The 14909-nt window shown below is 46.2% G+C and overlaps 1 protein-coding gene across 1 annotated transcript; it reads right to left on the bottom strand.

Moving 5' to 3' along the window:
* Positions 1 to 5159: 5159 nt before the first annotated feature.
* LOC123181634 (haloacid dehalogenase-like hydrolase domain-containing protein Sgpp) lies at positions 5160 to 6892 on the bottom strand. Its single transcript, XM_044593947.1, has 5 exons — positions 6659 to 6892; positions 6438 to 6546; positions 6154 to 6308; positions 5635 to 5896; positions 5160 to 5516 (listed from the first exon to the last, which is right to left on the bottom strand). The coding sequence occupies exons 1-5, from the start codon at positions 6853 to 6855 to the stop codon at positions 5331 to 5333; spliced, it is 909 nt and encodes a 302-aa protein (XP_044449882.1). The 5' UTR covers positions 6856 to 6892; the 3' UTR covers positions 5160 to 5330.
* Positions 6893 to 14909: the final 8017 nt, after the last annotated feature.

The raw sequence follows: 14909 nt of genomic DNA, 5'->3' as shown, positions 1-14909 counted from the left end.
GCACGGGTGTTCGACGAAAACGGAGCTTCGGCGCGCAAGCGAGCAAACGGAGAGGCTGGGGAGTTTCTACGCGGCGTGGGGAGTGCAACGGGGTTGAGCCCGTGACCAAAAGGTCACCAGAGCCTTGCCAGCGGCGAGCTCCGCGGTGATGCGTTCGGGCGCTCATCGGGGACGGCGTTAGGAGGCACGGGAGGGAGCGTGTGCAGGCGCGTTGGGCTCCTAGGAACCCCAGGAGCACAATGGTGAGCTCGGGCGAGCGTGACGGCGGCTGTGGCCACGGCGGCGAGGTACACCACGGCGACCAGAGCCCGGGCACGATGACGAGCTAGCTATAGCGCGAGCTAGGGGAGCTAGAGGGCAGAGGAGGGAGGCAGCTCACCGTGCGGCACGCAAGATGGCCCGTGGTGGTTTAGTAGCAGCAGGGGGCGTCGCCGGAGTTGGTGAAGAATGGCGGCGACCGAAGATGTGGAAGAAGGGGACCGTCGCAGCAGCGCCTCCGAGCTCCAGCTGCGGCCACCGGTCGACGAGGAAGACGATGGCGGAGACGACGGACACGCTGGCGAGGTGAGGCGGTGGCTGTAGCCGCGCGTTTCATGGCGGCGGGTCCATGGCGGTGCTCGGATGCGGTGGGAGAGGAGGAGTGGCGAGGTGGATCTGAGGGGAGAGGGAGAGGCGGAGATCTGGGAGGGTGAGGTGGAGTGGGGAGGAGACCCGAGGCGGCACGTCGCTGGCGATCTTACCCCCTCGACGGGATCGGCGAGGTGGTGCGACGGGGACGCGCCCCTGTTCCTCCTGTTCATGGTGCGGTCGGGGGAACAGGGCACGGGGAAGGAGGCGAAGGGGGACGGGGGAGTGGGCCGACCCGGATGGGCCGGTTGGCTGGCTGGCTGCTGGCTAGCTGGGCCTTTCGGCCCAGGGGAAGGGGGTTTCTTCTTTTTCTTTTTCCTTTTTTGTTTTATTTAATTTAGGGCATTTAAGTATTTTATAAAATTGTGTCTTCTACACCATAATTACCTATGCCATTTTTGGCACTGCCCGAACATTTTTGTTTCAACTTTTGAAATTTTTTGTTGTTTGACATATTTTGCATTTGACTTTTGAACGGGTTTTGAACTAACGAGAGTTTAGTAACAGTAAACAGAGATGACATGGCATCATTAGGAGAGTTTCACTATAGCTTAATTATCCGAGCGTTACAGTGTTGATAAGACAAGCAATTTCTTTAGCCCAAGTACTAATGTTGACATGAGAGTACGAGTATTTTCCACACTCCAAATTATGAATGAGGCTTTAAATGATAAATACTTGGGCCTTCCAGCAACACTGGGTTTAGATAAATGTGGCAGATTTCAATACCTACTTAATCGTCTGATTCTCAGACGATGGAAGGAGATATGTTTGCCTTCAAAAGGAAAGGAAATTATAATCAAGTCTGTGACTCAAGCTATGCCAACTTATCTGATGTCGGTCCTTCAAATTCCTAGAAAAACTTGCAAAGGAATCACTGATGCGATCTTACAATTTTGGCGGGGTGGTGATGCTAACCACAAACTTATGGAGTGGCTTTCGTCGTGGAAGATATGTGTGCCAAAGAAGAAGAAGAAAAGTAGGTAGGGGATTCCATGATCTACACTGCTTCGATAGTGTTGCATGCAAAACAGGCCTGGCACTTAATTGAGAACACTGATTCATTACGTGCTACTATTCAGAGAGCAAAATATTATCCTGGCGGTGACATGCTTTGTGCCACATTAAGAAGGGGTCATCGTGTACTTGACGAAGCATCATGGTAGGAGTTGATACTGTCAATCAAGGACATGTTTGGCGAGTTGGAGACGGACAAAGTATTGATATCTAGACTGATCCTTGAATCCAACAATCGTCTATGAGAAGGTATCCCAAGGTCTAGTGACCAGCTGGTAATGAAGGTGGCCGATCTTATTGACCCTATTTCTGGTTCTTGGGACCAACAATTAATTCGCCAAACTTTCTGAGAAAGTTGTTGTCTGTTGGATCCTCTCTATTCCACTATCTTCTTATGGGATGTCGGACTTTATTTCATGGAGCTTTGCTAAACCCGGTAGGTTTACTATGAGAAGTGCTTATTATGTGGAGTGGGGATACCAATATGAGCTCAAACTGGAAGGAGACAGTGAACTGGAAGGTTTTAATACCTATGATATTTGGGAAACATTTTGTAATTTGTTCTGTCCATCAGAAGTTAAGGTTTTTCTTTGGAAGACCCTTCATGGTGCTTTACCCTGTCAGACTATCTTGGCTAATAGACACCTAAAGATACCACCATAATGTCTCACATTAGCATGGGTGTTGAAATTGTTAAACATCTCTTGTTTGAATGCCCAAAAGCAAATGAACTTTGGCACATTTTGGGGCCTGGTGATGCCATTAGGAAGGCATGTGTGATCGATCATGTAGGTGGGACGGCGTTGGAGTATCTCCTAAATGTTCTTGATGATGAGGTCGTTGTTCTCGGTCAGGCTAGATTAAAAGAGATAGTGGCAAAGATAACATGGTGCTTCTGGTGGGAATGAAGGAAGTCGGTCCATGGAGAGTAGATGAATTCACCAAACCAAATTAGTATGTTAGTTCAACCCTAGTAGCAAACTCACTGAAGGCAAAGATAAAGTGCGGTGGGTCTAAGGCAATGAAGGGGCATGTCAAACTCAATGTTGATGTAGCTTTTGATTTCCTTCGATGGGTAGTTGGTGCCATCATTAGAGATGACAAAGGTCTAGAGAGAAGGCCTCAGCCCGGCTTTAAATTAATAAAGCCACACGACACCAAATTAGCACAAACAAACCAAACCCACAACGCTGACCCAACACCGCAAAGGTACCACAACAGTTCAAAGATAGGACACAACCGGCAACCAGGCACGCAGGCCCACAAACCCACAAACCCACACGACAAAATTCCAGACAACAGAAGGGCAAGACGACAACGACGATTGGGAACGCCAGCTAGGGCAGCTGCTGTACACCAGTACGAGGACCAACCAGGATGTTGCTTGTCGAAGAGCGTACGCGAGAAAGCAGAAGCTCCATAGCCGCCTTGTCGCCGTCTTTAATCAGAGATTTCCACTACTGCAACAGGATAGAGAATTTGAATAAACAGTCAACTGCCTTGTTAGGGAACACCTGTTCAATGGTAAACTTATTACGGGTCATCCACAGGGTCCAACACATGGCAGAAAACCCAAACCAAAACAACCTCCTAGTTTGGCCATGAAGGGGAGCAACATTGGATCGCAATTCAACAAAATTAAGCGGGGTCCAGGAGACCGCCAACCACTCACAGAGGCAGCTCCATAAAAACTTGGCCAGGGGCAACGGAAAAGAATGTGATCCGTGTCCTCACGCTCACCACATAAGGCACAAAACTCCAAGCCCGGCCCGTTGCGTTTCTTGATCTGATCCGCGGCCGGCAGACGGCCACGCATGGCCTGCCACATGAAAGTCTTAATCTTGGACGGCACCCTAGCCACCCAAACAGTCTTGAACTTGTTAGCAACCGATCCCAGGGCGAGCACACGATAACAAGACTTAACAGAAAGGCGACAAGAGGTAGCATGCGGCCAAGAGACCGCATCCTGAGACTCCGAGAGCATAGGGAGAATGGTAACAAGGCGATGCCAATCCTCTAACTCTACGGGAGACAGGGCCCGGCGAAGGCCAAAGTCCCACTCCCTGGCTGCGAGCTCCGCGATGGAGGTAGAAGGAGACGCAACATATACGAAAATAAGGTAGGGAAGGCGCCGCAAGTGGCCCCTCCCCACCTACCAGTCAAGCCAAAATCTCACCGAAGCACCATTACCTACAGAAGATTTAACCAAGGCCCTGAATTCGTCTCTGACATTGAGCAGTTGGCGCCAGAATTGGGACACCGCGGGAGAGCCCGTCGAGTTACAGAGGAGGGGGGAGGAGGTAGGGAAGTACTTAGCTTTAAAATATACAGCCACAACGTGTCGGGGGGAGGAGAGCATGCGCCACCAACATTTCAGGATGAGGCATTTGTTCATAAGGGAAGTGTTCAGGATGCCTAGCCCACCCAGATTCTTAGGCCTGCGCATGATATTCCACTTAACCATCCTTTGTTTCTCTTATTATCGGTGGTGTTCCAGTAAAACCAACTCCTATGCTTATCGAAGCCTACATGAGTGCCTTCAGGCAACCGGTAGAAGCCCATGAGAAACATAGGCAGAGAAGATAAGCAGGTTGATAAGACAGACCCGACCCGCAGTAAAGTTGTAACGTCCCCTCCAAGGTGTCACCCTATTCCCAACCTTATAGACAGAGATACTTGAAGTCTTTGGACAAAAGTTTGTAAGGGGAAATGGGCATCCCGAGATATTTGAAGGGGAAAGAGCCGAGAGAGCGGTTAAGGAGGGAAGCAACCCGCCTAGCCTCCTCCTCTAGAGCACCCAGAACCAGCACCTCGCTTTTAGAGAAGTTAATCTTAAGCCCAGACATTTCCTCAAAGCAAAGCAGGAGGAACTTTAGGTTAGCTAAGCATTGGTCCGAATTTTCCACAAAAATAATAGTATCATCCGCATATTGTAAGTGGGTCACGCTGGAGGGAATGAGGTGAGACGCGACAAGGAGGATATGCCGGGCCGCCGCCGCCCGGTTCAAGATACAGGAAAAGGCATCGGCTACAAAGTTGAAGAGCAGGGGAGAGGCCGGGTCACCCTGGAGAATGCCACGACCATTTTTGAAATAGGGATTGACAACCCCATTCATCGAGACCGCTGCGTGACCCCCACAAACCAACAGCATAACCCGATGAAGACTAACTTATGTGAAGGCACTCATGCAAATGTGAAGACCTAACTTATGCTTGGATGTTTTCATGGCTGAAGCCATGAGATTCGGACTGAATCTAGCAGACTGCTGGTTGCAACAGGCTGGTTATCAACTCGTTGGATAATGTTGATACGATCAGTATGATGCAAGATGCTTTGCTGGCGCCGTGACTGCAATTTTTGAAGATTGTTCACATGTCAATTGTTCAAATGTTGCAGCGCATGATTTAGCTAGAAGAGCAAGATAGACACCGCCCCCGCGTGCGCGTTATCATTTATGTAACCGTGGTGACCAATGAATAAAGAGAGGGATTTTAGGTGTCAAAAGAAGAAGAAGAAACATCCAAGGAGTGTGCGCTCAACTCTTCTGATCACGCATTCGCGCATCGGGGGAAGTTAAATAGTTGCAGAATTATTCATGCTCGTGCACGATGAAATATTGAAATTAAAAAAAATGGGGATCACCGACTAGTCCCCCGTGTCCAGTTAGCAAGCATGTCCGCGAACATCAGCCTTGCTTATCTGCAGGTGCAGGGTCCAGCTCCTGAAGCACGGCCATCAGCTTCGGGTCCCGGAAATCCTCGATCAGTAGGCTCGCCCCCGCGTCCCTCAGCACCTTCTCCGGGTTCCCGGTGGTCAGGCCCACCACGGCCACGCCGGCGGCGACGCCGGCCCGGATCCCGGACGCGGAGTCCTGAGAAACCAAATGAACAGAAACATCACGATCAGCAAACCAAGATCGACGTGCATTCATCGACGTCGTGGCATGTGGGCAGTGGCGCATGAACAGATGAACAGCGGATCTTGATTACCTCGAAGATGAACGTGTGATCGGGCGACGCGCCGATGAGATCGAGGGCCTTGAGGTACGGGTCCGGGGACGGCTTGGCCCGCTCGCACTCGCTCCCGATGACGAGCACCGGGAAGAAGCTGGTAAGGCCGAGGAGCGACAGCATGAGCTCCGCGTTCGCCCTCGGCGCGTTCGTCACCGTCGCCCGCTTCAGGTTGCGGCCTTCGATCCATGTGCACAGTTCCTGCAGGCCGTCCAGTCCCTTGAGCTCTCCTGCCGCTAACCTGCACGGTCTCTAAGCTTGAGGTTTCCAGTAAGAATCAGAGTGACAGAGCAAGAACAACACATGGGAATTTCCGGGCATTGTACTGAAATCTGCCTACTCTGTGCCTGTACCCATTCGGTGCCATATCTGAAACTGAATCATTCAGAGTGATCGATGCTTACTATGTCTCGATATTATTTATGCGACAGTGTGCACAGACCGTATGTACAACAAATAAATCATGCTGCAGTATGAAGGCAGGGTAATGTTGGTTACTTTCTGAACAGGGCTTCCTTGCGATCCATGAACTCCATGCCCTTGGCGTGCTCGAGCTCCGGGAACAGAGCACCGGCGAGGGCGTCGTTGTGCCACCCGCTGATGTTGGCGCTGTAGAACTCCTCGGTGATGGGGACTCCATTGTTGAAACCAACCTGCAGGGAGATTCGGTTCAGAGATCCGGCCGAATTAAGCAAGGGTACCTGGGGTCGGTCACAGGGTAGCTGCAGACCAGCCGCCGGCGACAGAGGAAAGGCGAGCGACGCAAAAGCAAAAGCGCGCACCTCCTGCAGCAGCTCGCGGAAGGCGAGGAAGTGGAAGGGATCCGAGTCGCAGAGGGTGCCGTCGATGTCGAACAGGATCGCCTCCAGCGGCGCCAGCTCCCGCAGATCCCTGCTCCACGCGGATTCAGGGTTTCAGACGGTCAAGAACCAACAACGCAAGCGAGCAAAACAGAGGATAGTTCATCCCAGGAAAGGAAACGGAAGCGGGCAGTGTAGCTGACCTGTCACCGGCGGCCGACATGTCCGGCGCTCCGGTGCCCCTCCGGTAGGCGCGCGCGGTGTGGTTCTTGTATCTGCTGGACCGGGTGCTGGTGATGCAAGGTGAGCGTGGTAGCGATGCAGTAGAGTGGTGGGCTGTAGGAGGGGGAGAGACGGGGCAGACGTGTGGCTGCGAACCGCGCGCGGAGGGGTAGTCCATGGGAATCTCGTGCTTTGATGCTGCCTCGCTGTTGCAACGGACGGACGATGTTGGTCGTCGGCAGTTTCCTCTGCTCCAGTCAGTCTGGCCGTGGGATTTCTTTTTCTTTTTGAGAGAATATTGGATTCCCGTTCCCGACAGGCGGAGAACAAGATGCGTAGCGTGGCCCTACTACGGAGTTGTACATGCTCGTCGCTCCTAGAGGACAGGAATTTTTTGTTTTTCTCTCCTCCCTGGCGGCTGGAATCCTAGCCGCCGCTAAGAGAGGCCATCTTTTAGCGCCGTTCTCCGCCGGCGAACTCGGTCGTCGGTGGTGGGGGGAGGGAGGGGGTCGCCGGATCCACGCGTGTGGATCATTTTTACTACCTTGTAGTCTAGATTTTTGTTACGCAATATCGCGTCTGCTAACACCAGCGTTTCTGACCCACTTGCGTCAGTAGGCCCAACCGGAGAGCAACATCGACTTTTGAGAGGTCTTGGGCCCTCTCCCCCAAAAAGGCTAGCATGTTAGGAGGGGACACATCCGCCCTTATAAGTCGTGTTATGTCTCCCCCACAATCGATGTGGGACTAAACCCAACAGTCCCTCCCTCACACATCGGTCACCCATGGGCCCGCTAACACCAGCGTTTCGAGCCCACCAACCATGACCGACCACATGTAAGTCCACCGAGATTTATTCCGGGCACCTGGGCTCTGATACCACTTGTTAGAATAAATTCGAGGTGATGAAAAATATTCGTCAAGGTGGAGTTTGTTAGAATTATGTCGAATATTGTTGTTCAAGATAGGTTACAATTAGACTTGGTTTTGGACTCTGTGTAGACAGGGTAGAAGTTGTGTCCTAATAGAACACTTGTATCATAGGCCTCTCATATATATCGGGGTAGACACACGATATAACCTATGCCAACATAATAGCACAGGCACACGGGGGAGCTGGCGTGTGTGCCAGCGCCCGGGCGGCCAGGGGTGCGGTATTGTAGCGGTGTCATGGGGAGGAGCACCCATAGTCAGGCCCCAGGGATGTAGCCATATCGGTGAACCTCGTTAACAAATTTCGTTGTCGTGCTCGTGTGATTGCTTGGTCCTCGGTAGATCAACTGTGCGCCTCGGATTTATTCTAACAGTTTTTAGGTTGTTCATCGTCTTTCTTCGACGGCGACGATGACGGCGCTGAATAAAGATTCTTCGCATCCTTCTTTGACGAGGCCATCCGTTCTATGGTTGGGGATGAATTTAAAAATAATTCTGTTCAGGCAAGGATGGCGTGGAGGCGGCGGCATCCTCGTGGTGGACATGTGTCCTCGTGCTCCGCCGTTACGACGACGTTTGCTCCAGCGTCGGCATGGAGCTTGGGAGGTAGTCCAGGAGCGGATGCAGATTGTGGTCTGCATCGACGACATCTGAAAGATGGAACGTGTACTGGGTTCGTGGTTCGTGGATGGCAGGTATGGTTTCCTCCTTCGGTGTCTTAGTCGTGGTGGGGTGCCAGATCTGGAGTTCGATGGCGTGTCCGGGGTGTTGCACCGGTCTGATCCGTTCAACGTCAATGGTTGCATTTTTTGTGAGCCGCCTTGGAGGTCCGCAAAGCTGCATATCAGCGATGGAGCCACGTCAAGCTCTTTTGAGGAAGTGATTCGTCATTCTTTTCTTCGGTGGCTGCTGTGGTGGTGCCGGAGGCAGATGACGGGCGTTGGTATTAAGCTCAGAGATGTGCTGCTATCTTTTCAGTTTTATTATATCGGTTCTTACATGACTTGTGCTTTGTTATTTATGATATGAATGAGACACGTATTATCATGAAAAAAATAGAGGACAGGAATTTTTCGAACATGGTTCAACACCCACCGTTTGAACAGTAACTTCGGAAAAGATTACTGAATAATTTTAAAATATAATTCTTTCATAACAGCCATAGGCACGGGGTATGCTCTCTGTATAATGTTTCACCAAGGAATGGCATCCGTGGTAATTTGGAAAAAAATCAAACTTATATAAAATAACAGATCGAAAGTTTTTCAGAAAAAAAGAGATTGATAGTAACATCTCAATTGTATTTTCTTCACTAAAAGAGTACCACGGGTGTTAATACTTCATATTACTTCACACGTGAGTAGAATGGTATACTAATTTTGATTAAAAAATGATACTTCAAAATTTCAGAATTTTTTTTGAGTAGGTTTTTAAATTTACTATTCATATGGGTGTGCGGGGAACCATGCTCATCTTTGTATTCTACGCTCCCACCTCTCTTGGGATAAAACAATTCTACAAAATAGTGTGAGTTTCTTTCCTACTGGATAATTGTTTTTACATTCGAAGGAAAAACATTATTTTATATGAGATCTTCTTAATTTGTCTATTATTTTATTATTGAATGTCTAGATACATCCGTTTGAGCAATAATTAATATGAAATAGAGGTAGTAAATCAACAAGATATGGGATAGTTGAGCCGGTTTTCAAGGAATTCTGTGAGGAAAGATAGAGAAAAAATAAATTTTCAAGTTAAAACTAAATATAAATACAAGATTAAAATTAAGGCAAATTCTAAAATCCGAATGAACGGAGTATTGCAACAGATATGAACAATCTCGTAAATGTTCGATCCGGCTTTCCCCGCTCACGATCCGCCAAACGAATCAAATGCGCCCAGAATCAGGATTGTTCTTCTCCCGTGATTTAAGGATGGTTTCAATTATCATTAAAGCAGACATATTTTTTCCTGCGAATTAAGGACGGTTTTTATTTCTCATTAATACAAAAAAAAAATCCCCTGATTTGACGGTTTTCAATTCTCATTTAAGGAGAAAGATACATGCCTGACTTTTTTTTTCTTTTAAGGACAGAGAGAAGGTACTCCCACCCTGTTTCTTGGCATGAATAAAGGAATCAACCAATAAGAAACATGAGGCGTGTATGTTTTAATGACTTGAGACTACCTAGCACGACATGTAGTGCTCAGTTCATTACATGCAATGGTATTAATTACTCCCTCCGTTACTAAATATTTGTCTTTCTAGAGATTTCAACAAGTGACTATATACGGAGCAAAATGAGTGAATCTACACTCTAAAATATGTCTATATATATACATCCGTATGTGGTAGTCCATTTAAAATCTCTAAAAAGACAAATATTTAGGAATAGAGGGAGTAGCAAATAAACATTAAATTCTCTCATTTTTCCCCTCTGCCACAACGAAAGATGACTTATGCACTGGTATGGAGGGATGCTTTTTTGCGGTAAAAGGATTGTCAAATGTGGGATTTGAACCCTCAACCACTCCATTGAGGATTGAGTAAGATAACCACTAGACTATCTAATCATTTGTGTGATTTGACTAATTGAGATCTAATTTATAGACATGTGAATCACACTGGAAAATCTGAGCATTGTATCGAAGAGAGGCTTGGTAAAAGAGATTTGTCGAGGGAAGTTGTGTAATGAGATCTTTATAGGTACGGTCAACAGACTAACGTGATTAGAGCTTATGCACCGTAGAGGTTTGGTATCTTTTTGTGTAAATATCTCTTCTATAACTTTTGTGTGAATAACATGGTAACTAACACTTCGCAAACCTGATAACTTATGTACCCTAGTCCTGGAAACTTTATCGGCGAGGGTGGGGGTGGGGGAGTTGTTGAAACATACCACAGTAAGTTTTGTGCAAATAACATGATAACTCATACATGGCAAACCTTATAACTTATGTACCCCGGTCCTGATAACTTTGTTGGCAGGGGTGGGGGTGGGGGGTTGCTAAAACATACCACAATAACTTCTGTGCAAATAACATGATAACTCACACATCGCACACATGATAACTTATGTACCGCGATCCTGGTAACTTTGTCGGCGGGGGTAGGGGTGGGGGAGTTGTTGAAACATACCCTGATAACTTCTGTGCAAATAACATGATAACTCACATATCACAGACCTGATACGACTAGGGAGGGCTGATGACCCGATAATTTCTGTGTAAATATCATGGTAATGTACATGCACAGAGTTGATAACTCACATACAGATGCCATTGTAACTTTTCACCCGAGAATTTGTACCATCGAAAGTATATCTAGAGAGGGGGTGATTAGACTACTTGACCAAATAAAAACTTATCTTTTTCCCAATTTTAGTTGTAGACAACTTTTAGCAATTCTACATAGTCAAGCAACACCCTACACATGCAAGTCTAAGAGTTGAGCAGCGGAAAGTAAAGACTCTGCATATGAAAATAAACGAGAGATCGAAGATATCAAATGTAATGAAGACACGGTGATTTTTGGCATGGTTTCGATAAATGGTGCTATCGTACATCCACGTTGATGGAGACCTGAAGCCACGAAGGGTAACAGCTGCGCGAGTCCATGGAGGGCGCCACCCACGAAGGGTCCACGAAGAGCAACCTTGTCTATTCCACCGTGGCTTACGCCCACGAAGGACTAGCCTCACTCGTGGTATATCTTCACAAAGTAGGCGATCTCCTTGCCCTTACAAACTCCTTGGTTCAACTCCACATGATCTTGAAGGCTCCCAAGTGACACCTAATCAATCTAGGAGACACCACTCTTCAAAAGGTAATGGATGTTGTTGTTGATGATGAACACCTTGCTCTTGTGCTTCAAAAGATAGTCTTCTCAACACTCAATTAGTCTCTCACAGATTTGGCTTGGGGTAGGAGAAGGATAGGAGTGGGAAGCAACTTGGGAGGCTAGAAATCAAGGTCCAAATGGTTGGATTGGAACATCATGACTCAACACAAGTGTAGGTGGTTCTCTCTCAGAAAATGGATATGGGAAGTGTAGTTTTGTCCTAGTTGCTCTCTCTGAGAGTGAGTGGTGGTGGAGGGGTATATATAGCCTTCACCAAAGATCCAATTGTTACAAACTTTAAGCACAACTCAGCGACACCGAAAAGAAATCTCGGTGAGACCAAATATTGTAAAAGATTCAAACGTTAGGCTCATCGGTGAGACCAGATGAATCCACTCAGTGAGGCCGATATGTGATTACCTAAGAAGATTCCTCATCTCGGTAGTTCCAATAAGTTCATCTCGGTAATTCTGAAATGAATTCGACTGGGTACAAAAACTTGGTCACTGCACTTCGGTGGGACCGAACGCCATCTCGGTTGTATCGAGTTTCTAGGTTTGGCTTATGGCACTGCCTTAAGTAACTCAGTGGGTCCGGATGTGAGTGGTTCAGTGGGACCGAATTTGACTTAGGGTTTTGGACAGTTGGGATGTGGGAAAGTGGTTGAGGGTTTTTAGAGAAATATCTTGAAGCATTTGAGCAAATCACTAATGGTCAAAACCTCATCCCCTTTTAATAGTATTGGTGTTCCTATGGACTCAATGTGATCTTTGATCACTTAACCAAAAATGTAGTCTTGGAACTTTTGCCATGTGTATCCTTAGCATTATCAGGGGTCCACAATCACATGTCCTTGCATGCCAACATTGAACTTTCCTCAAATTATCTTCGAATGAACATTAGTTCAATGACATATATGTTGTTATTAATTACCAAAACCACCCGGGGATTAGTTGCACTTTCAGAACTTTTTTTGTTGAAAAACATACGCCCGGTAATTTCTGTTTAAATAGCATGGTAATGTATATATCTCAGACTTGATACCTTAAATACAAATACTGTGTTAACTTTTGACTTGAAAAAAAGGTTATTGAAAACATACCCCGGTAACTTTTGTGTAAATAGAATGGTAATATATGCACCGTCGACCTAATAACTTACGTACAAACACCATGGTAACTTTTGAACCGGGGGAAAAGTTTATGAAAAGATAGCCCAAAACCTTCCATGTAAATAGCATGGTTTTTTACACATCGTAGAGTTGATAACTCGGGTACACAGACCATGCTAAATTTTTAACCAGGGGGAAAAGTTGTTGACAATATGCCCCAGTACCTTTTGTGTAAATAACATGGTAATATACGAATTGCGGACCTGTCTTACGCACAAACACCATGATTACTTCTGACTGAGACAATAAAATGTTCAAAACATATCACAGTAAATTTTGAACAATAGCATGGTAACATACGAACAACAAAGCTGATAACTCACACACAAACACCATGATGACTTTTGACCCGGAGCGTGTTTGAAAACATACCCCCCCCCCCCCCGATAACTTACGTGTAAATAGAATGTTACTATATACATCATATATCTGATAACTCACGCACAAACACTGCGGTAACTTTTGACCCGGGGGTGTGGGGGCAGGAAGTTGTTTGGAAACATACCCCCTTCCGACAACTTTTGTGTAAATAGCACGGTAATACACACACCGTAGACTTGATAACTCACATACTACTGTGGTAACTTTGACCCTGGGGGAAGGAAGTTGTTTGAAAACATACCCCTCGATAATTTATGTGTAAATAGTGGGGTAATATACGGACCGCAGGCGCGGTAACTCACACACAAACACCGTTGTAACTTTGTCTCAGGAAAAAGGTTGTTGAAAATGTATCAGGTAACTCACGTGTAAATAGCATGATAATATACACACACACATCAGAGCTGATAACTTACTTAGACTAGGTCTGGTAACTAAGTGCATGCACTAGAGAAAGGTTGGAATACCATTTTTCATGCCTGGTAATTTTTATGAAAACAACTTGATTACTTATGTGTCACAGACGTTATAAGTTACGTAGCTTAGGCCTCGCTACTTTGTATACGAGAAAAAATCATCAGAACATACCAACATGAAATCTAGTTTTGAAGGTCTTATAATGATGAATTTTTATGTGAAAACGATTTTTCAACCAGACCAATGATTTGAGCTACAAAATATTTTGAAGTTTCAAAATGAGAAGAAACTAGGATAACATCTGCGTTTTGTCCTCTAGTGCATGCATGCATGTGAATGCGGGGAGAAAGGTTGGAAGACAATTTTTCATGCCCCATAATTTATATGAAAACAGCTTGTTAACTTATGTGTTATAGACATAATAACTTATGTAGCCCAGCCTTGTTAATTTTTTACCTGAATTTTTTTTGTCGGAACATATCAACATGTGATCTAGTTTTGAAAATCTAGTCGCAACAATTTTTTTTGGAAAGTAGTTTTTTAATTGAACCGACGGTTTGAGCTACAAAATATTTTAAGTTTCACAATAGAAAGAATATTTTGCTGACATAATTTGTTTTGTCTTGTAGTTTGCATGTATGCATGGAATCACAAATAAATGTCAGCATGTCTTTCACCCGAGAACGCAATTAACAATTAAGAAAAAAAGAGAATTAGATGAGTGATTAGTACTCCATCCATTCCATAATGTAACACTTTTTTGACACTAGCGTAGTGTGGTGTCAAAAAAACGTCTTACATTATAAAAAGGAAGAAATAGTTAGAAAGGAAGAGAAAGCCGCGTTCGGATCCGTAGTTAACTTCTGACTAGCACAGTCCTAAAATTCAAAGTGAACAGAAAAGAAAAGATCATTTTAAAAGATCCGCCGCCTCGCGGGTCATTAGATGCGGCACAATCTAGCGGTTGAACGTATTCCTCCACTTCGCAACAGAGGTCTTATTGCAGAAACATTTACAACAGAAATTGTGTTGCATTTTTTTGCAACATAAATTGTGTTGCGGGACCTTTTCTGCAACATAGGTTGTGTTGCGGTTTTTTTTGCAACAAAGTTTTTGTCGTAGATATTTCTTACAACAGAGGTTTTGTTGTGAATTTTTTTTTTGTTGCTACAGAGCTGATGTTGCAAAAACTTGTCTAAGTTGTCGTTGTTGTTCGCCGACGTGGTTTGCAACATCGTTGTTGTTGCAAGATAAGATAAACATGTGTGAGTGTGCTTAAGGACGTGTGGATCAAGGACGATCCAACGGTCGCGCGGGTGGCGGAACTCTCCGCGCCATCAGCCGGCAGAGCATTAGCGTTTTCCAAAAAAGAAACGAAAGAGAAAAGAGGAAAATGATAACCCGAGTTGGGCTGGGCCAACACGCGCGTTGGGCTGCGCATTACGTCCACAGTTTGTTTTGACGCAACGGGCGGCCCCGAGCACGAGAG

Source organism: Triticum aestivum, chromosome 1D (assembly GCF_018294505.1).
Source record: "Triticum aestivum cultivar Chinese Spring chromosome 1D, IWGSC CS RefSeq v2.1, whole genome shotgun sequence".
In the NCBI taxonomy this organism is placed as follows: domain Eukaryota; kingdom Viridiplantae; phylum Streptophyta; class Magnoliopsida; order Poales; family Poaceae; genus Triticum; species Triticum aestivum.
The sequence above is the reverse complement of the archived record's forward strand: the minus strand, read 5'-3'. Positions and strand labels throughout refer to the sequence as shown.